This window comes from Equus przewalskii, chromosome 4, assembly GCF_037783145.1.
Source record: "Equus przewalskii isolate Varuska chromosome 4, EquPr2, whole genome shotgun sequence".
In the NCBI taxonomy this organism is placed as follows: domain Eukaryota; kingdom Metazoa; phylum Chordata; class Mammalia; order Perissodactyla; family Equidae; genus Equus; species Equus przewalskii.
Window position 1 is genome coordinate 4653762 of NC_091834.1, and position 23995 is coordinate 4677756.

General features: G+C 40.3%; 1 protein-coding gene across 17 annotated transcripts in view; it reads right to left on the bottom strand.

Annotated features, from left to right (window-relative positions):
- ORC5 (origin recognition complex subunit 5) overlaps positions 1-23995 on the bottom strand; it is a 125908-nt gene that overhangs the window by 41642 nt on the left and 60271 nt on the right. For 6 of the 17 annotated variants that reach the window (XR_011539393.1, XR_011539390.1, XR_011539392.1 and 3 more), the window contains one exon: positions 14062-14174. Coding sequence is in view for 12 of the 17 variants with exons in the window: in XM_008526787.2 (XP_008525009.1) it covers positions 14062-14174 (113 nt within the window). In the remaining 5 variants the exon portion in view is untranslated. Of the gene's footprint in view, positions 1-4397; positions 5165-7925; positions 10307-12700; positions 13075-14061; positions 14175-23995 lie in introns of those variants that run through there. The other 11 variants (XR_011539394.1, XR_011539391.1, XM_008526788.2 and 8 more) reach the window with 8 other exon arrangements.

Sequence of the window (23995 nt, forward strand, 5' to 3'; positions counted from 1 at the left end):
ATTCTCTCCCTCTTGTTTCTTTTCAGTTTAACTCAGACCTTTTATCAGAAAAGAAATTCGGGCAGCCAGCCCCTGTTGCACGGAGCTGTGGAAGCGTCCTCTTCTGCTCACCAGTTCCAAAGTTTTATTCCTACCTAGGCTGGGGAGTCCGCTCATAGCCCTCTGATTCTCGTAATCTAAGACAATTTTTTATTGATACATGTTTTATTTCTCCCATATAACTTTGAGTTATAAGATCACAATGAAAAATTCAATTATTTAGATCTACTTATTCCTTTCTCTGTAGGTCACTTCGGCTTCCTTACTAGGTTTCCACATTCAGAGGCGCTCACAGCAGCTGCCTGTTTTATCCCTCCTTGAGCCACGGGGCTCTCTCCCAGGTCTTTTCATCCTTTCGACGACTAGGCTTCAGTTAGTCAACGTTTTCAATTAAAAAGAGAAAAACTGATGGAGAAAAAGGCAGAGGTTTCTCTCAGCATCCTTTCTCACGGATGTCCACGGGGGTGGCGTATTTCAGGTCCTCTGAGGCCCTCTTCAGTTCCAGCTGGATGGGTCCCACGAGCTGGGCTGGCTGAATGTCCCTTCCCAGAGGAAGTGAACCTGAAGAGGGCTCAGAAATTCCAGGGCACACCTGAGCCAGAGCAATGCCTCTGTTGTTATGAAAGTCAGCCAACAGTGATGAAATCATGTTTGGACCTAACATTGTCCTCAGAATTAAGAATCTAAGTGGGTTTGATTTTTCCCTCTGGGATGAGATACTGAATGGGACTTAGCCCATGTCTCTCACTGTCGCTTCATATCCGGGGGGGTATGGGGTTCATATGAATAGCGGAGAACTGTTATTTGAAAAAATTAACTTGCAGTTCTGTGGTGAGCCGAAGAGCAGAAGTTAGGACTACCTTCTACATATTTTCTTTAATTCGTTTCAAGATGGTTTCTCCCTCACCACGTCATGGACACTACTTTAAGAACTGAGAGCTCTAACTCACTAAATAACCTCCTCTACTCTGATGACTCCTACATTCATAGCTGGCAGTAACTCTGGTCTCTAACCTCGATCCAGTTACCTACTTCACATTTCCACTTGGATCGGCACCTCATCGGCAACATGTCCAGAACTGAACTCACTATCTTCTTCACCCCACAGACCCAGTCCTTTCCCAGGATTTCCTTTCTCACGGAATGGCTCTACAAACGTTGACGGCCCCTCTTGTCCAGGCCAGAAATCTGTCTCCTTTGTCCACTGCTCTATCTCCTACGCCCAACACAATACCTGGCACACAGCTGGCACTCAGTATTTGTTGAATGAATACTGAAAACTTCTATGGAAACTGCCATTAAATCACACTCTCAGCTCCTTCAAAGACCAATGGACTGGATTATGGTTTATCCAAAACCCAAGCCAATCTTTACTGCCTCTAAAATCCAGGCCTTTTCCATCATGCCAAAGCTACCACTATTTACTCCAACAGTTGAATGCCTTCTAAAATTCCCATCATTACTGTGCATCAACATGAAGTTAAATGAATGAATTGATTATAATTTTCTCTGCTCTCCAAAATTTCTGCTTCTCATACTGTGCTTCATGAATGTGTCACTGCTGGAAAATGAACACTAACTGTATTCAGGGCATTTAACAGCAAATTTGAGTGAAACGTTGATATCTTGATAGGAAAGATTTCTTTGAGCTCTACTAAGCATTTCTTAAAGCAAACTGTGTCAGCAGACTGAAATTACATGCAAAATTATCTAAACTATTCACATATGATAGGCAGTCAGACTTTGTAGCAGATGAAGCTTTCAAAATGTAGGGGATGAAGCTGAATATCAATCTCTGGTCTAATTACCTCCAATCTAAGTCTCTGCTCATGGCTAACGGCATAAAATGCGAACAATTATGGTACACGATAGTGTGCGACCTCAGGTAGCAACGGAGGACAGTATCACAGCCCTGACTGCACACATGGGACAGCTGCTGCATTTCATCTACTATTTCAGAGGCTCACTGAGAACTTAATGTGATAAGGGATGCATTATTCCTGGACTTGGCCCATTACTTTACTTTGCATGATAAAAGCAGAGGGGTGCACACTCTGGAGGGACAAAGGAGAGGCTGATTCTTATTGCCCGAGCTTTCCATGCTGCAGACCACATTAACTACATCAAACAGTTGTCGGTTAACTGACTCTACTGGAGGTATACCACTACTTCTTCAGCCATCACACCTTGAGGGAAAATAACGTAATTCTTCAGTCACCTGCTCTCTGATTTGATCATTCTCAGCTCACGCTTTTGACTATTCAACAAGATCCTGAAAAATAAGCAATGACATCTGCATGTGGATTAGAACGCAGTAGATAATCATCAACTCTAAAAATAAAAATCCAAGGTATTGTGACCATTTGGATAATTCCAAAATTCTAAATAAGAACTAATTATCCTCCATGTGCTTAGGTAAGAGTACCTCTTCTCTTTTTAGTTGGAATGTTGCCCCATTCCCTCACTTACCTCCTTTCTAGGCCACAAATAATATTTCATGAAAATAACAACAGCTAGCATTCACTGAGCACTTGCTGTGTGCCAGGTACTTTACCAAGCTCAGGGTTTCTCAGCCTTGGCAATATTGACATTTTGGACCTGATAATTGTGCTGTGTGAGTCAAGCTTTTAGGATGTTTAGCAGCATCCCAGGCCTCTGCCTTTCCCACCCCACCCCTAGTTGTGACAACCAAAATGTCTCCAGAAATTGTTAAATGTCTCCTACTGGGCAAAACTGCCCCCAGTTGAGAACTACTGACGCAGATATATCAATTTATTTAATCCTCAAAACAGTTCCATGAGGGAAGCTCTGTTCTCCACTGTACAGCTGAGAAAGCAGAGGCACAGAGAGACTCAGTGACTTGCCTAAGGTCACACACCTCATAGAGATACAGATGGTATTTGATCCAAGTTAGCCTGACTCCAGAGCCTGAGTCTTCACCGCTGACCTAGAGACTTGACCCCTTTCTGACTTTAGAGCTTAGTGAGAAGAGGCTTGTGGGATCAGAATCCCTTCCAGAGTTACTGAAAAAAACACTGCAGCAATGAAGACTGACTCAAGGATTGAAAACGACTTGAAAGTAAGAAGGAAGAGGGAGAAAGGTCTCCCCTCAAGTGTGTACACCTGGGTCATGGTCACTGAAACAAAGCATTTCTAAAATGGAGGAGTGTCCATGCTTGAAAAATCTAAAAACCCGCAGCTTGGTAACTTTCTTCTTGTACCACCTAAATCATTTTTAGATCTAGGTGGAATAGACGCTGAAGATAATTTAAGCGCCTCCTCTCTTAATGGAAGTATCTGGCCCACCAGCCAGAGCAATTCTCATCATTAGATTCCCTCCCGTAATTGGAGATTTATATCTTCCAATTAGAGGATTCATTTGCGGATGACCCTTGTTAAAATGCTAATATCCATATTAAGCTGTTAGTCTTCATTTAAATAAATTAATCAAATTAGTGAGTGAGTCATTTAGCAAGCCATTAGAAAGGGAATTACAACACAGGAAAGACCTGATGCCCAGTCAGGGGCAGGGAAAACCCGGCTACAAGGCACTCTGCAGGGGAGCCACCGTGGGGGGGAAGCTCCTTGTAGGGAGTGCAGGACAGGCGACCAGCAGTGAGGAGAGGCATGCAAAGTCACTTACAGGAAAGTCGGCCTCCTTTCCGTCCTCCCCAGAACCCGAGGACAGTCTCTTTCTCCAAGATGCAGACTGGCCCCAGCCTATCCAAGAGGGCTGCACAGCAGACCTGCCACTCACAGCCAGCTATGAGGGGCGGAACCCCCCCAAGGGGCAGTGCTCTTCCTGGCATCGGCTACCCATACCCAAACTGCTTCCTACTTTAATGGCACATGGATTTCTATGTGCGGGAAACCCAAGCCTTCACGGTGCACATGCCTTTTCCCTGGTCCTGGCTCCTCCAAACATCTTGTGGAATGCCACATTTCACCGTCTCCCGTGGGACAAGGGACTTACGGAAGGGTGCTCTATCGCTCATGGTGCATGTCATCCTCTGGGCTAGGAAGTCTTCCCTCGCTGTCCTACGTAGGGAGGCAACAAGGAACTCAGTCTTCGCCCCCTGCCCATCACCGCTAAAGGCAAGTAGACGACTACTTGTTTTCTTTGATCCACAAAGTGTCAGACAATCACTACATTGAAAGGCTTCCTATCCGGGAGTGCCTATGGTGAGCATTTTTCTTCAAAAAAGGAATCAAAGAATAAAATGCCAGTGAAATTTAAAGTAGGCTCTGTAATGAAGCACTTTCAATCCGCTCAACACCATTTTCAAGCATTCAAATGCTAACGGAAAGCTTCTTCAAAAATACGGAGAGACAAGAAAATCAGACCCAAGGTTCCTAACTGGTTTAACGGGAAAATGTTTTATCGTGCAACTCTTAAACAGCAAAGAAAACCATCACGCGGGTCAAAAAGCTAGGGTGGGTGGTTAATGGCAGGAGTGACCAGGTAAACCTCACGAAGCAGTCTCTAGTTATCAAGGAGGCTTACCTCTGATCAAATTACCTTGCCTTTTGAGAAAATTGGGTGAAAGATAAGCATATACAAATATCTTCTAAAAGATACATTTTTTAAAACTTCTATTTATTATATTTTGCAACTACGATCTTTTAAAACGGTGGCCTTAGGAAAATCTGCTCTGGCGAGCCACTGCAGAGGCTCCTGTGGGGAGGAAGTGAAGAGACGGGGCTCACATACAAGGGCTGCTGGCACATTCAAAGCGCAGGGGAGAGTTCACAGGGCAAAATGTAGTCCTAAGTAATGGGTTTCAGGCAATTTCAGTGTTAAGATAACATCATTAAGAGCAGAACAGATTGTGCTCAAACCCTGCTGTTTATAATTAACACGTTGCGTCCAAATACTCCAGGGTCCCTGGTAAATAGTCTTCTGCTCACATCCACCCAGACCAATCAGAGGATTTTCATCCGATTCCACGCTGGGCCGGCACCTGTCTGGACAAATCCAATAGAGCCAAAGACCTCCTCTCCCTGGCCAGCTAAGGAGGTGGATGAACACAGCTTGGCTTAGTCATCGTCACAGTGTCCATATGGCTTTGAAGCTTGTTTTCACAAGAAATCATACAAGTATTTTATTATGTCAAAGTTCACCGTCCTATAAACAAGAACAGACAGTATGTTAGCATCCTCCCCCCAGACTCCTCAGCTCTGCGTGTATGATTCCGGGAAGCACATGCAAAATAATTCACAGCTCATGCTCAACAGTCCAATGGTGCTACCAAAAGCACCAGGATGGGACTGACGCTGATTTTTAAAAATGTCCCTAGAAACAGAGTTTCTTTAAAAAGTTTCTTTCCCCTCCCATGCATAAAGTTTGCTTTTCTAAAAAAAGAAAACATTAGAACGATTCAACTTCCGTATTTCAATTATACAACAGAAAGTTTAGATTTCATCTGAGAGCTATTTGCTTTTTGTCTAATAACCAGAATAAAGTAATTAGGGATGCAGAAGTATTTAAATCTTCTTTGCTTTTGAACACTGTTTATCTTCCAAAACACCTGTTTTATCATTACATAACGCATAGCTCATCTGTCCTCATTTGTAGTTTTCATTCTTTTCAGTCTTTTAACACTGGCTGACCTGTATGTGTATTGCAACTAAATCTGTATGATCCAAGAATATGAGACAACAAACAGACGATGTGAATGTATATTTTTGTACTCTGATGGCAGGCAGAATAAAATAGCAGGCAGACAGAGACATATAATTATTTTCTTTTCTCCAAACTCATTCTTCACTATAAATATTCAGACTTGGAGGTTTATTATTTGAATAAATGGTCAAAATAATTAGATATAATGATCTAGCAATAAGTACAAAATTAAAGCCTTAAAATATTCAATTCCGCAAAAATAATCATCCATGTGAGAACAGCCTTTTGAAGATTCACTAATTGCACACTCTTATTTATTAAACCACCATCAATTAATGTTTTTGTCTATCACTTGGTACTACACTTTCTAAAAAAGTTCCTAAGCAAATGACTGACATATCAAATATTTTTAAAAAGTTGGAATGGGGAACTATAGATACTGCTTATGAAAACACACTTAAAAATAGCTCAAATTAGATGCTATGGCTATTGTGGTAACTAATGTTGGACTGAAGAATATTTTGTTTCATTACAATAGTGCTTCTCTGAAAAATATGAAATCTTTCCAAATGGTATAAAAACACTGCCGAAACAATCCTGTTATCATTAGCAGTAATAAAACCATGAAAAATGGTGACCAAAAATAAAAAAATCTTATCTCAGGCATAAAGACACAAAAGGTATGGTTATTATATCCTAAAGCTATTTTATTTTATGTGTTTTTCTTTCATTCAATTCTAGAACTCCCCAAATTTACTGGTAACAAGGTACCATTAACAAATCTTTTTTTTTTTTTTTAAATCATGATACTGGCTGAAAAGATCTTTTCTGGAGGATCTCAGAAGGAAACAGACATAGGAGGCTATTTCTAACCACAGGCAAAAAGGGAAATGGACTTTGTACATCTCTCAGACACATTTCCCCACAATGACTTTGGGTCTTAAGGTTATAAACCTAAAGTGACACAGTAAAGTGGACTTAATGTTAAGTTTTACTGGTATTTTTGTTTGTTTGTTTCTGGCATTGGGTGAAAAAAAGTTGAGAAGAAGCTAAGACTGAAACAATTTAAATTCCAACACTATGGGGTTGGAAGGCATTATTTGATAGAATATTACATACCCATACAAAATGATCAACATGAAGACATACCTACAACATTAAGAGGAGAAAGGAGCACAGAGAATTGCAACTGTATTGTGATGAGTAAGGAGCAGAGTACGTATAATGGACTGACACTAGATGAGAACACAAACAAACGGAAATACTATGATTTCTCAGTGGTAGGGCTCCTATTTTGTTCAGTAATCTGTTTATGGAACTATAGCAGAGCTTGTGCAATAAAATTCTTTTTACTAGAATGAATGGACTGACTTAAAAACACCAACCAATTTAAATGCATTCATTTATAAAAGCTTGACTATATTCCATTTCTCTGCTTTGCCACTGGGAAGTACTTAACTGAATCATACAGTTAAGATTTCTGGACTTTTTTAAAATACTAAATTAATCAGGAACTGAATATGTAAGATCATTCCTTTAACTTTTACTGCCCAAGATGTACGACCATCTTTCTCTCTCATCCGTCCATCCCTCAGTATAAACAGGTGACTTGCCAATGAATCCCCACGTATATTATTCTAAAACAGGGCAGAATTTGATACAATAAACACAAAGGCAACATCAAAAATTATGTCACACATTCCAAAGATAACTCTGTGCCTTCCAGGACTTGGAGACAAACAGTCCACTTTAAAGAAAGCTTTAACTTACAAAGATAGTTGTGTACTTTGCATGCACTTTCTCTGGCTTTTCACAGCTTCAGATACATATTAGATTCACATAAATACAATTTTAAGATTTTGGATAGTTTTTAAATACTACAAGAGATTGTCTCTCACAGAGAACACAAATGAATTATTTTCTGAAGTAAACATCTATAAAGAAATAGGATAAACACAAACAGTGCGGTAGCCATGTGCCTAGGAGTACTTCCTCAGTCAGAATTCAGAATGCTTTAACAGAAGTCAATCACATGGCATATATCTCAGGGTTTAATTTTGCCCTTATCCTTTTATTCCACTTTGTTGACTCTTTTACTACACTGAAGCACTTCTTTCTCACGGGATGCCATTTTATTTCCTTTTCCTTTTCTAGGCAGTTTGAGCTCTTTCTCAGTTTGCTTCTGACAACCTGCAGCTGTACTTTAAGTTGCAGTCTTAAGTCACCCTGTAGGGTCTGCCCACTGACTGCGGAAGACACAAACCTGGAAACATCCAGGAACAGCGTTCCATAAGCGTCTGGTCACCCGTCATGTGTCCTCTCCACATTCCGGCTCCCGCTCTGGAACCAGCCTCCTACTGCGTCTGTGACCAAACCTTCCACGGCTCCTTGGTCAGTCATGTGTCCTCTCCACATTCCGGCTCCCGCTCTGGAACCAGCCTCCTGCTGCGTCTGTGGCCAAACCTTCCACGGCTCCTTGGTCAGTCAAGTGTCCTCTCCGCATTCCGCTCCCGCTCTGGAACCAGCCTCCTACTGCGTGTGTGGCCAAACCTTTCCACGGCTCCTTGGTCAGTCAAGTTCTGCACATCCTCTACCTCTTCCGGGAGTGGCTTTCTCTCTTCTGGGCTGAACTGAGAGGTGGCTCTCCTTGAAGGACTCTTCAGCTCTTTCCCATGAGGTCAGAGTCCCTTCCGTACCCCAGGCAGTCCTGTCGGGGGGGTTGGTGTCCTTGCGCACACAGTTCTGCTCCTCTGAGACTCGGAACAACCCCTTCCCACCCTTATCCCTCTGTCCCCATCACTCACTCACTGAGTAACGCAGCACCCAGTCAGTCTTCCTCTCCATCTGAAGACCTGCCTCCAGCCTTTGTGACCTCACTGCACACTTGTCTTTCTCACCTCCAACGGCCTTTTCTACTCTTATGATCACACTCAGAAATGTTCTACCTCTAAAAACATAAATTCAGACATTCTTCCCTCTGATCCCCATCTCTTCCTTTAAGCTATCTGGAACACCTTCAGACAACCAGCCCACAGATCCCTTCACATTCTCCTGATCTCCAAACACATACTGAGCACTATGTGCCGGGCACTGAACTATCAGCTCTCTAATGGCTTTACTTCCTTCCTTCGCTTCCTAGCTTAGCCTCCACGGTCCGTCACTTTATGCGCTCACTTGTTAGCATCCACTGAATTCAGCTGGCAAAACCCCAATCCTATGTGATTTCAATTATATCCCTTTGCTGTCCCAGTACCTAGCATATGGAATGCTGCTGGAGAAGATCACAAGTTTCACAGATTGGTGCCACTGTAAATTCAAGGTCAGGAACCTCAAGTGGGCCCACAACACTCCCAGCAAGCTGCTTTCTTTGTCAGCACTTCCTTCCACTCCCCATGGCAGCTATTTCAAATATCCACATTCCTCTCAAACAGCTACTACCTCTGTCCTTAGTCTCAATTTTGGCTCCTCCTTCACAGGTAAAACAGAAGACATCAAATCAGAACTTCCTTAACTTCTTGCCACCAAACCTCCAAACTCAGCTCTGCCTGAATCCACCCTGTCCTCTCGTTATAATGCAAAAGGATTCCCCTTCTCTCATCCAGGGCTATTTCTTTCAACTCATGTTTCTAAATCCCATGCTTACCTACCATTTCAAGGACTTTGTGCTTTAAATTAATCTCTCTCTCTTTTGTATCATCAGCTCTCCTTCTGTATCAGTTCTTGCCATCAGCATTTAAATATGCTCAAATCTTTAAAAATAATGACCCTCTCATAACCCCACAATCCCTTTAGTAGGTAAGAATCCTCTCTTTTTCATGGCAATAAAATTCTAGAATATGGGCTCATAAGGATAGGTTACGGGTCTGTTACACTTGTTGCCACATCCCCAAAGCCTCGCACAGTGATTATAATGGACAACACAGTAAACGTTCAATGAATAAATGAATGGAAAGCATTCTGTTCGCTGCATCAACTGTCTGAACTACGACTTAGATGCACTATAATCTGACTTCTACCCCCACTACATCCCTGAAAGCTTTCCTGATAAAGTTACAAATGACTGCTTTATCCTTAGATCGGATGGACTCGGCTTGATTTCTTGGAAGCAATTGACAATTTTGACCATTACTCCCTTCCCTTAGGTTTTCCCACTTTTCTTGTATATACAACTTTATATATAACTGCTTTATCCCTTAAACTCATAACAAGAGTATTTCCCCATGCTGTTATCCTTCAAAGTATGATTTTTAATAACTATAGAGTTTTTCATAAAAATGTACAATAAATCACGGACCCATTCCCCTATTTTGGACATTTACGTGTGTCCTGTGATCTAACTGCTCATTCCCTGCCACAGGTCTGGAATTCAGCCTACCTACTTCTTCAGGGGTAACCATCCTCGGGATCTCCTCTCCCTACCAAGCCTCGATTTGGAATGAGTGTGTGTCTCCTTAGCTGCCGTTATCTTGCTGCCCCAAAAGACAAGCCCACAGTGGTTCCCTTTCAGCTGAAGTTTTACTGCTAACCACTGCAGGAAAACACACAATATTTATAAGTTCAGCATATACTAGGTTTAAGCATTGTGCTGGGTTTGAGGTAAGAGAGTGATTGTGCAGTCTGTGCTTTGCGCTTCATGGTCTTACACTGTAGAAGGAAAGATGAATTAATTAAAACTATGATACGAATCACGAGAAGACAATGCGACCTGTAACACTGTGTGTGGAGGGCTGGCGGTGGTGACGGTGTATCCGAGAAGGCTTCTTCAGGAACACACATTTAAACTGAAATCTAAAGGTGGCGCTGCAGTTAGCTGGATAAAGGAGAGGAGGAGCTGGAGAGTGCCGCACAGGCAAAGGGGGGAAGCAGGGTGGTGAATGAGAAGAACTGAAAGAAGCCAGAGCGGTAAGCGCAAACCCCAGGGAGAAGACGTGTGCCAGATGGGGCCGGGCACAGGCTCTGCCCAAGGGGGCCTCGTAGGCTATTTTCAAGATTCTGGGTTTTTACCCCAAGAGTTAGGGGAAACTACTGAAGACTTAAGTAGGAGGGTGACATGAAACTTGTAGACAATCGTTCTGGCTGTGGTGTGGACAGCAAATCCCACGGGCATGAGAGCAGAGAGAAGATCACTGAGGAGGCTGCTAGCGGAGAGACGCTGGAGCTTGGTCTGGAGGGGCAATGGCACAGACGACAGAAATGGATGAGTCCGCGACGCACAGGAGGACCTTGGTGGGGTCAACAGGACTGATGCTTGTACGCTGGGAGTGTGGGAGAGACACGTCAGGAATGACTCCCAGGCTTCAGGCCTGGGCTACACGGCGGACTGCAGTGCTGACTGCTGAGAGGGAACACTGGAGGGAAGCTGGGTCCTCCCTTCTTTGCTGGCAGACAGGAGCAGAACTTAGAACTCCTGAGTTCAGTTTTGGAAATGAATTGATGTAGCTGGGAAACATCCAATAAAGGTCAAGAAACTCAGAATAAGGGTCCAGCCTTTAAAAACTGGGGAGGGCCTGGCCCCACGGCCGAGTGGTTAAACTTCCATGTGCTCCACTTTGGCAGCCTGGGTTCACAGGTTCAGATCCTGGGTGTGGACCTACTCCACTCACTAGCCATGCTGTGGCAAGGATGCTAGCTCAGGGCTCAACTTCCTCAAGCAAAAAAAAAAAAAAAAAGGAAGAGGATTGACAATGGATGTTAGCTCAGGGCAAATATTCCTCAGCAAAAAAAAATAATAAAAAAAATTGGGGAGTCATTAATATGTAGATGGTTGTTGAAGACATGGGTACAGGTAAAATTGCCTAGGAAAAAAGTATAATATGAAAAGAGAAAAGAGCCAAGCCTCAAGGACCAGCTACATGTAAAGGTCAGGTAGAGAGGATAAGCTGGCAAACGAGCCTTAGAAAAATCAGCCAAAGAATAAAGACGAAAACCAGAAGACTGGGTTTCTGGGCTCCTCATGGGCTCTAAGGGAAGGAGTTTTAAGAAACAGAGAGCAGCCAACAGTGCTGGGTGTCACTGAGAGGACAAACAGCCTAAGGACTAAAAAAGGTTCTGGGGAAATGGAGGAGATGCAATTAAACAGGAAGAGGGATCCCACCCTACTGAAAAAGGAAAGAAAGAAGATGGGTACCATGAAGGGAGCTGAAGGAGTTCTCAACTGATGGTTTCAATCTTGTTCTGTGAAAGACCGAATGCTGAACAGAGTGAGTACAGGAGAGATGTTCCGATCTGTGGTTTCATTAAGAATCTAGGCTGAAAAGAAGCCTGTGAACCACATGCTCTATTCTTCAACGCAGGAGGTGGAATGGCTGGGAGGCTAGTAGAAGATAATCAATCATAAGGAGAATAGGGAAACAGAGTCAGATTGCAGAAGCCCCAAAGAAGCCCACATTTTTACAAGCAGCTGGGGGCAGCAGCAATCTGGAAGTGGTAACAAGAAGAGAGGATGGCACTTAAAGAGTGTTTAACTCCGAGGGATTGGGGTTTGAGAAAATAAGTAGTTACCACTAGAGACAACTCCAGGGGAAGTAGTATCCCCAAGGAAGTATCCCCAGGGAAGAATCAGGCTTCCACTAAGGAACAAGGAAGAACATTAGGAAAGAGAGAAGGAGACGGGAGGCAGGGAAAGAACGGGAGGGAAATCAGCAGAAAAGGACAAACCACCACAGGGATGAGAGCGGAATAGGGTGATGTGGGAAGAAGGAGGCAGTCATTCTCTGGACACTGTGCATGGAAAGCAAGGAGGCGTAGAGAAAAAAAAAGGAACAAAGCACATGCTGGAGTGCTCAAGTCCTATGGCAAAACCAGCTCTACAACTCCTGCCCCCTCCTGAGGCGGGAAGTGGAAGGGCATTTCTCTGGGTGTGCTTAACGACTTCACTGATGCTGCAGATTAAGTAACACCCAATTCAGTTTGGTTCACTGAATTCAACATATTAGGCACTCACAAACCTCCGTCTTGACCATGATTATGTTGGGGCACAACCCCACACATTCTGAGTAATGACAACATCCCTAAAATAAACATGCTTCACTCCAAAGGTACGCCTTTGACACAGGCTCTTAGCACAGAGTTTTTAATATTACTGTTTAGAAAAAGAAAGTTATTGCTTCATGGTCATACTGATTACATTCAAAAAAAGTTTCTGCTCAATTTCTTCTATGTAAAAGTTTGTGCAATTTTATCATAACAACACATTTCGAAACTCTCATCTCAGGTTTTAGAGTCCACACGCCATCAAAATGTCTCAAATACTTGCATCATAATATTAGAGAACTTTTAATTCAGAAGAGACTTCAAGGCAGAGGCTTTGGCCAAGCTGTGGACTTCAGAACTTCAAGAAGCTGAAACATTTATGAGAGGAGACCTGCAAATCCATGTCAAGCACTGTCTTCAGTCTGAATAACGTTTCATGCCTGTGTATTACTAATTTTGAAATATATGTAAATATCTGCATAATTAGTTTTAAAAGGCTATTAAAATGGACTCTTCATATTCAAAAAGGTTTGGGAGGCACTACCTCACGGATTATCTTGCTCCTCCGACCGGTCTACACACACTTCTTCTCCTACAAGTCCGGACAGACTGGGATCCAGCTGCCACCATGAGATGAGGTCACCTATTCACCTAAATGGCTGGAGCATTCTGGGTAACTGTCAGCACACCTCTTTGTGAGGAAAGCTGTCACATTTTTAGACAGCTCTCATTTGGACAGACACACTTTCTTCCCTAGAACTTCCAACGCTCTAGAATTGCTCAGCATTAGTTTCATCCATTTTGCGCACGATGGACCTGAAATACTTGACGCAGTTACCATCTCCTTCCCAAGGCTACTCTCTCACACCTCTTCCCTCGGTCAGGGATGTGACAGGGTTCTTCATTCTACTGCCCCCTCAGCATGTACCCCCTGGTCAATGCCCCTCTTAAAACTGCAAACACAGCACGGCACACCAGATTTGACTTGCCTATGGCAACATAGAGTAGACCTATGACACCCCTTGAAAGAGACACCAGGATTTTTAAAATCTTGTAGTCAGCCAAAATATTCAGGACTTAAGCCAGGTCTCTCCCATTTTCTTTTAGTACATATGAATTTTTTGTAGTCAACAGTCCATTAAATCCTACCTTGCTACTATGAGACCATTATTCCAGTCTGCTAAGGTCTTTGAGAATCTTGATTTTTGCCATCTAACACATTAGTTAATTCTCCCAATTTTATGTCATTTGTAAATTTGATGAGAGGGTTCATTCTACAGTGAAACTTATTCACTTGTGGCACTTAAATGATCTTTTCTTGCTGAAACGACTAATGACATTACATCAGGAAGAACATTAATCTTTATATTTAGTATGTCATCTACATAATTCAAGACATTTTAAATTGGCGATTATTCTATGCTTACCTAGCAATAGCTCTGATGAAGTCTAGGGACACTGTGCATTTGTATTTTGGTCCATCAAGCTGATCGTCATGGCCAACCAGGGTTAATAGCTGAAGGGTCACTAGAGAGGTAATCTAAAAACAAGAAAGCATTTTTATGAGAAAACGTTTTAAGGAGATTACATCATGCCCTTGTTTCTGAAAGACTTTATAGTTCCTTTGATAAAAATATATAACTGAATTCACAAGAATATCTGCAGAGAATGACTACTTTTAAATTTGAAGACACAAATGTGCATATTTGCTTGAAGTCCTAGTTAATCAAACTAACACTCGTCTTTAAGGATTCCACTAGAGACAGCTTTGTTTCATTAATGACTCACACATGACTGCTAACCATTAAAAACTACAAGTAAAGCAAATTCCTTCTCTACATAAGAATTTTATGGAGTTTCTACCTAAATACCTCCGAATATCAAAACTACATTCTCTTGAGAATCAAGCAGTTGAAACGAGAAGGCGAGTCTCTTTCAGAGTTGGGCAGCTGGTCAGACAAAGGACAAAAGATCCATCCTTCAGACCTGGGCTGCATGCTGCTTCAGAACAGACCACCAATTAGGGAGTCAGGAAAACCCCAGAAGGATTATTATTGGCAAAAGCAAAAGTGTACTGCGACAAGTCAAAATAAAATACAAAATAACTTCACGTTCATAAGGGCCAACGAAAGTATTAAGTGCTCTGAAAACCAAGAAGGCAAGCTGATCCAAGAGCTGAAATGCTTTGAGCGGCCCATCCCTCTTAGCCCAATTTCTTATTCTCATTCCTGCAGGCCAACAAGAAAAGAGGCCAGCAAGGGCAAGAAGGAAAGATTTGGAGACTTGGTGATCTGTAACTGCTCTGTGGCAAAATAAGGGCTAAGAGTTATAATATCCGTAATACCTAATCATGTCTTAGGAATTAAAGATGCTCACGTGAGACTAATACTTTGCAGATGCTCAGGAAACATTCTTTGAGTAATAAAGACAATAAGAGCAGAAGTGATTTGCTTGGTACCAAGTACTCTATACAGAGTATCTCATTTATTTCTCATGACCCTACAAGGTGGACATTCTTACATTCATTTTATAGATGAGTCTTAAAGATCTTAAGTAACTTTCCCCAGATCCCAGAACTGGTAAGTGACTTAGCAAGAATTCACGCCTGGAGTCCACACTCAGCCTATTACACTACACAGACTCCACTAGGTTTCCTTTTACAATTTGTTTTTTCAAGATTGGCACCATAGCTAACAACTGTCACCGATCTTTTTTTTCTCTTCTTCTTCTCCCCAAAGCCTCCCAGGATATAGTTGTATATTCTCGTTGTAGGTCCCTCTGGTTCTCCTACGTGGGACAACGCCTCAGCACGGCTTGATAAGCGGTGCTAGGTCTGCGCCCAGGATCTGAACCAGTGAAACTCTGGGCCACCGAAGTGGAGCGCGAACTTAACCACTTGGCCACAGGGCTGGCCCTCCTGTGACAATTTTAACAAGAGAACTGTTATGTAGTGCTCAGCCAGCTGTCACTACTTTATTAACAAATTAAAAAATGAACAGATTGTAGATACCACAGTGTGTTATACACAGAAGATTCTATATTTAGCAAATATGAAGATTTTTTTCAATTAGGAAAATGTTTTGTATTAATACATCACATAAGAAGCTCTGCATTCAAAAGGCTAAGACTTTAATTTCTAACTCAGTATCACAAATTGGGTTAGACCTTGCAACATTTTTTATAGATGTTCCGTGTATGTTGAAGAGTATGTACTTTGCACCTGTTGTACACTCTGTTCTATTGATGTCTATTAGATCAAGCTTATTTGTGTTGTTGAAATCTTATATACACCATTTTTCATCTACTAAATTTATCAAAACTGAGAGAGGTATTAAAATTGTCCCATTATGATACAGAGTTTGTCCTTTCCTTAACTGTTAGTTTTTGCTTTATATTTTTGAGGCTATGTTATTAAGTGCATACTCTTAAAATTACCATGTTTCCCTGGCAAATTAAACCTTTTCATTATTATCTACTGGTCCTTTTCTTCAGTAATGCCTTTGCCGTACAGAGTATTTTTTCTAATACTAATATAACTATATCAGTATTCCTTTAGGTGCTCATGTTTTTTCCCAGGTTACCTTTCATCCTTTTACTTCCAAGTGCTGTATTTTCCTAACTTCAGACAATTCTCAAGTAAACAACACATAGTGGGATTTTCTCTTTGTAGTCAGTCTGACAACCTTTACCTTTCACTGGACTATATACTCCACGTGCTTTTACTGTTATGAGAGTCTAAAATTTTATTTTTACCATTATGGCAAGCTTCCCATTTGTCCTTCATCTCTGTGTCTTTCTCATTCCTCTCTTGCCTTTCATTGAACTGAATTATAATATTGTTTCATTCTGTTGTTTTACCCTACTACCTTGGAAGTAGTTATACACTGTAATTTAGTACTAATTTCCATTTTGATTTCTTCTTTGGCCCCCAAGCTATTTCAGAATTCTTCTTTAATTCCCCACTCATGGAGTTTTTCTAGTATTTTTTGTTTTGTTTCCTTTGGGGGGCGGGGGGAATCACAGGATGTGGTCTGTACACTGCAATCCTTTGAAATTTGTTGAGACGGCTGGGTTCTCTGGGAGAGAAGAGGGCACAGGAACCTGAATGTCACTCTGATGAAGAGTGACACCGACCACAGTGGCCACCCTGTCTGTCCTGCCTGCTAGGGCCCTTCCCTCCTTCTCCCCTGAATGTCTCCAGCTGATGGCAACTGAGCACAAAACAAGCCCACAAAATAGCGTGACCCATGCCAGGCATACACGGTTGAGTGAGACAGTTTTCTCTCTTGCTCATACAAGTACCTGTATAATATCCTCCATTGTGCCTCTTGTCCTGCAAAGCCTAAAATATTTACTATGTGGCCCTTTGAAAAAGCTTGCCAACTCCTGCATTCAGATGATTAATTTAACCAATGTGGAAAATGAGATGTTCAGTGACTTTCCCAAAAAGATAATGGCTGGATGGTCATGACTTGACTAGGCATTAGGTCTCCTAATCTCAACTCCAAAACTTCTGAAATGCATGATTATACTGCGATCACAGCTAAGAGAGCTAATATCTAATAAGTTGTATTATACTCTTGCCTGAAAAAAGAATGTGTTAAAAGAATGGCGATGATGCGTACAAAAGAGAATGTTCAAGAGAAGAGACCCAGCAGCGTGCTTCCAGCAGCAAGACTAAGGGCTCCCTGGCCATTAACTTGGAAATCTGGTACGTGCTACAAGTATGTGCTCACCATAGACGCGGAGTTGTCCAGCTGTCACTCAAGGTATTAAGATCATCCTATTATCTCCTTCCCGCTCCCACACCGACCCCATTCTGTTTCCATGCTTAATCTTCTGATTTCAGAAGAGAGAAGGCAGTTTAGGAGAAAGAACATGCAAAGTCAGGAAGACCTACCTTCTGCCACTTACTAGCAACGGAATTCAGATTAGTCACATAAACAATCTGAGCCTCAATTTTCAAAACCAAAAATCAAAATAATAATACATCAACCATGCAGGTATGTTCTAAGTATTTATGAGATAACTAAAAATAAGCATAAGTCAAGGTCCTATTTCAATGCCTGGCAAAGGGCAACTGCTCAATAAATTATACTTATTTTGTTAGGCATAAATTTATTCCAATTTCAGAAATCAAACTTTTAATTTTGAGTTGATTGAGCTGATCAGCAAACTCAAATGTCCTATCTGCCTAATAATTTTTCAACATTTACTCTGCTTAACAATATTTATCAATAAACTGGCATTCTGGCTTAAACATTTGTCTCTTGAGATTTGACTGGTATCATTAATTCTAACCATATCCCTGAGATATTGATTACCTCCAGGAAAACCTACAAAACCAAAAACCTACAAAAAATCTTAAAAGCTAAGGGCCAGTTGCTGAACCCCAGTTGCCCACGCAAGCCACTGCTCTAGAGTCCTGCCTCTCCAGGTGTGCCAGCCACCTCTCCAGGTGTGCCAGCCACCTCTCCAGTGCTGCCCCTCGTCCCACTGAGCTGCCGCTCACTTCAACTTTCCAAACAGCAACACGAAAATTTTAAACTTGTTTTTAGTACCTGCAAACTAGAGATGTTCTAGATGTGACAATGGTGTGTTTGATTCAGTCTGAAGAACACAGACTCTGAAGGGAAATCAAGTCCTTTATTCAAATAATTATACAAAGGATTATAGGTGATAGGAAAGGTATAAAAAACAGCCAAAATTAATGAATTGGTAACACTTGCTTTGTTGTCGTTAGTGCCATGCAACCCTGTCCAGCCTTTCTGCGCCCTCCTCTCACCCTTTCGGTGCTGTATCAGACAATGCTGTGCTGCTATTCCAAAGGACGGACACTCTTTTTTGCAAGTGGGTGGTCAGGTCCTTCTTCCTACTTTGCCTAGTCTGGAAACTCTGCTGAAATCTCTCCAGCGTGGGTGACCCTGCTGGTATTTGAAATATTGGTTGAACAGCTTTCACCATCACAGCAACACACAGTGGCCACAGTATGACAACTGACAGATGAGTGGTGCGGTTCCCTGACTGGGAAATGACCCCAGGCCACAGCGGTGATAGCACAAATCTTAACCACTAGACCACCAGGGCTGGCAACGCTTGCTACCTATATGGAAATTCAGTCACTAGACATAGATTTTCTGCGGGGATAAAAATCCCTAGAAGGCAACTTTACTGTTTGTCAACAAATTTCCATTTATACCTTAGAAAGCCTTTATTAGAGTGGACATGAGAAAAGAACCAAACTTAAGGCACATTCTACGATTACTCTAAGAACGAACCATCAGACAGTCAATGAAGTGAACAGATGAAAGCTTCTTTCAATATGCAGTACAGAATTAAATGCTTCTGTATACCGCCATAAGTTTTAAAACTTTCGCTAGATTCACTGACTTCACCAATAGAAGTACTTCTGTTTTATTACTTTCTCAGTTTCTTATGCCATACTCCAGAAACAAGATTTCATTTAAGGTATCAAAGGGCCCCACTACTGTCCATATGAAGTAAGTAACATCTAGACTTTTACTAGAAACTAATCATATATCTCCTCTCAAAGCAAGCTAAAAATGAGTAGTAACTCTATTTTATGACCTACTGAATATAACATTTGTTAATTCATTAGACAACTATTTATTGCCTACCTTCTATGGATCAACCAATTTGGCATATGTAGTGGGCATCCCCCATTCCATAAAATTACAAAAGGTACGCTCCTTCCTTTCCTAGAGTTTACCCTCAAATACTATAACACTATTCACAAAAATCAAAACTGGTACATATTACAAAAAAGATGCAAAAAGAATATTTTTAATCATTGCCTTTAACTTCTATTTTTAGTTTCAGTTTTAAAACAGGTACTGGTAGATGAAAAGTGAAAGACCTTGTTTCCTTGACTAATTTTGAATTAACAGGATCAAAATGAAAAGGTCAAATAGGTGATTAAATTAAACCCATTTCAATCCCATAAGAGTTCTCCACATTTTAACTGGAAATGTGAGGAGGATAAGGAAATGATAGGAAGGGGAATCGAAGTGATATAAATAAAGTCAAAGAACCCAGAGTACCCTACACCTGGCACAGATCTTGGTATTTTCTAACTGAAATTATTTCTGTTGTATTTATCTCTCATCCAACGATGACAGAAGGAAGAGTAAAATTGACTCAAGGAGAAAATGATTTCATAAGCTAGTAAAATGCGTTTCTTACAACATTTTATAAGCACATGTGAGTAAAGTTAATGAAAACATTAAAAAAGTCAAATTATTCAACATTTTTACAAAAGTTGAGTTCCCATTTACCTAGTTTATAAGTTAAATGAAAAAAATGGTTAAAATTAAGTTAGCTGTTAAAAATGTGTGAAATAGTGATGTGCATAATAAATGAGGTCATCTGTGAAATATTCAGCACAGTGCCTAGGACATAGTATTCAGTAATGAGATATTATTTATATTATTACTACCTATTAGCACTATTTTCCAATTTCAAATTTAATGAGATTTCTAATAGCCTATTAATTTACTTAAAACTCATTATTATTATATTTGAAAACACTGTTGAATTTCCTATAGCTTTCTGAATAAAGTACCAAGCTTAATTTGTTTAGAAAATACAAAACTTAAAACTATCTGAAGACTAAAAATAACTATATGAAAAATATAACAAATTAAAAATTATATGGCAGGTTGGACCCAGATGTAGAGAAAAATTAAGGAATGCGAGGATAGTTTTGAAGAAATTATCCAGAATGAAGACTAAAGAGATAAAAAGAGGGAACATATGAAAGAGGTTAAAAACTAGAGAAGAGGAAGTGAGAAGCTCCAACATACTTCTAATCAAAGATCTAGAAGGAAAATAGAGATGAACAAAATGGAGGAGAAGCAATATCTGAAGAGATAACAGACGAAAATTCATTAGAGGAGATGAAAAATACCAACCCACAGAATTGAAGAGCCAAACAAATCCAAAGAAGGAAAAATCAAAAAATATCCACACCTACAAACATCTTAGTGAAAGTGCAGAACAATGAAGATGAAGAAAAGTTATTCACAGTAGCTGGGGGAGAAAACACAGATTACCTTCAAAGGAGTGGCAACTGGACCGACAGCTGTCTTATGATTAACAATGAAAGCCACAAAATTGTGGAAAGATAGCTTCAATATATTGAAGAAAACAACTGTTAACTCAGAACTATACACGCAGAAAAAAACAATCTTTTAAGATTGAGAATGAAACAAACACATTTCCAAATTAAGAACAACCAAAGGTTTGATCCCCAAAGATCCCCACACGCTGAAGGGAATTCCTAAAATGTTTCTCCAGGGGAAGGTAGAGGGATCGCAGTTAGGAGGTCTGAAACGCAAGGAGGAATGAGGAATGAAGAAAGTAGCAAACATGCCAGTAAATCTAAGTGAATTTTCCCATATGGATGATAACAATAATGTATTACAGGCTCAAAAATAGGATTAAAGTGCACAATACCAGTAACATATAAACCAGGAGTGGAGAAAATGAAGTTAGAATGCTCTAAGATCCTGTGATGTCTGAGAGAAAAGTAAAAGTATTCATTAAATTTCGACTCTGATAAGTATGAACATTATAATTTTTAAAGTAACAACTAAAAGAATAGAAACAAGAGTATGTACTTCTAAACTAGTAGAGAGGGAAAACTGAATTATAAAAATAGTTGATCCAAAAGAAAATAAGAAAAAGAAACAAAAACAGATAAGCTAAATAGAAGGTATAAAACAAGATATAAACAAAATAACATTAGTAATTATATTAAAAGGAAACTAAACGCTGCAAATAAAAGACAAAGATTGACTGACTGAAAAAAATAAATCCAACTTTATACTGTTTAGAAGAGATATATTTAAAACAGAAGAATATGGGAAGGTCAAAGGATAGAAGAAGATACATAAAATACTAACTAAAAAGAAAAATGAAGGTATATTAACACAGACAAAACATTTAAAAAGAGATTGAGAGAAAGGCTCACTTAATTATGACAAAATGCAGGCCCTGAGCTCAAACCTCTTACAAGACGAGCTACTCGAGACCTTTACTGTGAAGGGTTGAGACACAGAAGAGGACGGGCAGCCAAGGAACCACGGGGTCTTTGGGGAAGGGCATTGTTTAAAGTCAAGACAAACGCATTATCCTTCCCAGTTTGGAAACAGGTAGGAATCACAACGAGAAAGTAGGCCTGAAATTGTAACAAATGGGAGGATATACAGAAAAGAGTTAATATGGTCTCCTCTGGCAAAATACATTCAGTAACTTCAATCCTTTCTATTTTTCCATAAGGAATTCATTTGTGAAAGTAAGTTGATAATAGTCATTTGAAACTCGCACATTAATCTCCCTTTATTATTAAAGGCAGGTTTCTTCAGTATTTTTCTTTTAACACAGAGGAAAACATTAATCACCTTTTACTTTGCCACTAGCATTTCCTTATAATATTTCTTGTAACTTCTACTTTCCTGTGATTCAAACACTCTGAAATATTTAATTCAATTCTTTAACCCAAATTGTTCTAAATTACTCTTCTTCCATTTTCCCACAGGGAAACAAAATCTGTCTTTAATCTAGTTAAGTTAGAATTTCAAGAATATTTTCAGCTACCTTACAGTTTTATTACTTTTACTATATTAGTTATGACAAATTTCCAAAGGCAATCAGTTGGACCAGATAGTGCCTTGAAGTCGCTTTCAGCTCTACCAGGATTCCACGGACAAATTCAATCATTCAAATTGTACAAAGGATACAGTATCACTTCAAGATGCAGCAGTCCAAAGGCATCTCCAAAATACAAATAAGATGATTTGGGCAGGGTGGGGGTAGGGGTGCTGATTCAGCAAAAGCTAATACACAAAAAAAATCTAAACCAAAATGAAATAATTAAATTAGGATGTGATTTTTCACATTAAAAAACACTGATTTGAGGTCTTTCATTCCTTGATTTTACCATATGAACAGAAACAACTTACAAATACATAGTTTAGGGGAACACCACATAAAGCAGTGTACAAATGACCCAAAATTTAAAAGTACTTTACCAGTTTATCAAAATACTGATAGAGCAAAATTGAAAAGAATCAAGTACAAAGATTAATTTATAGGGCCAACATTTTGAACCTCAAATGTATTAATTTATACCTAAATGAAGACTTCCGGAAAAAATATATGAAACTTTTGGAAAATTATTTCTTACATGCATCAGTACAAGAATATCCACCTCCCCCTTCATTATCAGATCCTTAAAATGATCTAATTTTTATTTCCAACTACATATCCATAAAACTCTTGAGGACTTGCTCTAGGTACTGTTCATTCAAAGATGAACAGGATCACAGAAAATACTGACTTACTTCCTTGCCCAACTTTAAATGTTCATGACAATATGATGAAGTCGTATCTCCAGGCTGGCATTAATATCTAAAGAACTTGACATGGTCAATGGGAACATGGCAGAAGTCTCTAGACAGTGAAGGCACTCAGGACGACTCACGGTGGGATCTCAGTTTTGTGTGTTTGCATGCGCATGCATATGTAGAGGTGGGACCAGAGTCTCTCCCACCCACCGCAGCCCCGGAGTCTTCAGTGACAAATGTATCACTCAAAGAAAAGAGCCACACAAGAGTCATTCCGGTTATTAAGGCTCTAAATGCAGGAAGTGATTTAGAGTAAGGTTCTAGTTTCAGCAAAGAAGAATAAATTGAAATATTTTGCAGCCAGTAAAATTAATGTCTTAAAAGGGTTTAAACTTTGTCAGGAAAAAGCTCTCAATAATAACGATAAAATATATTCTGAAATATTTTTTAGCGCTGTCTAGTTTACAGAAGGCTTCTCATGCAATTGAGCTTTGAATGACCCTGGAACACATTTCGTAAACAAATACTAACAAAGAGCCTAGACAGAAGGGTTAGAAAGAAGAAAATATCTTTTAAAAAAATAATACTTTTGGTCCGGTCAAGATGGCATAGATTCATACTTACTGTTCTTCCATGTTAAGGACCACTATAAACCCTGGAAATAACATAAAAGACAACCAAAAAAGGACTCTGAAAGGTGCAAAGAGCAAGGTCCACTGCTTAGGGGCCCAGGACGAGAGCAACAACGCAGACGCAGGGAAGGGGTCTTCTGACTCCCCACCCAACAGCACGAGGTGACCAGGCCCAGCGTGCCCTAGTCCCCAGGCCAGAACAGAAAGCTACCCAGGTGGGCTTATTTCTCCCCTGAACGGAACAAGAGTCCTGCCCAAAAACCTGGCCATTGTGAATCCTACATCTGACAAATCTATCCTCATGAATGAAGTAGAAGTAAAGACATTCTCCAATGAGGAAAAACTAAAGAATTTGTCCTTTA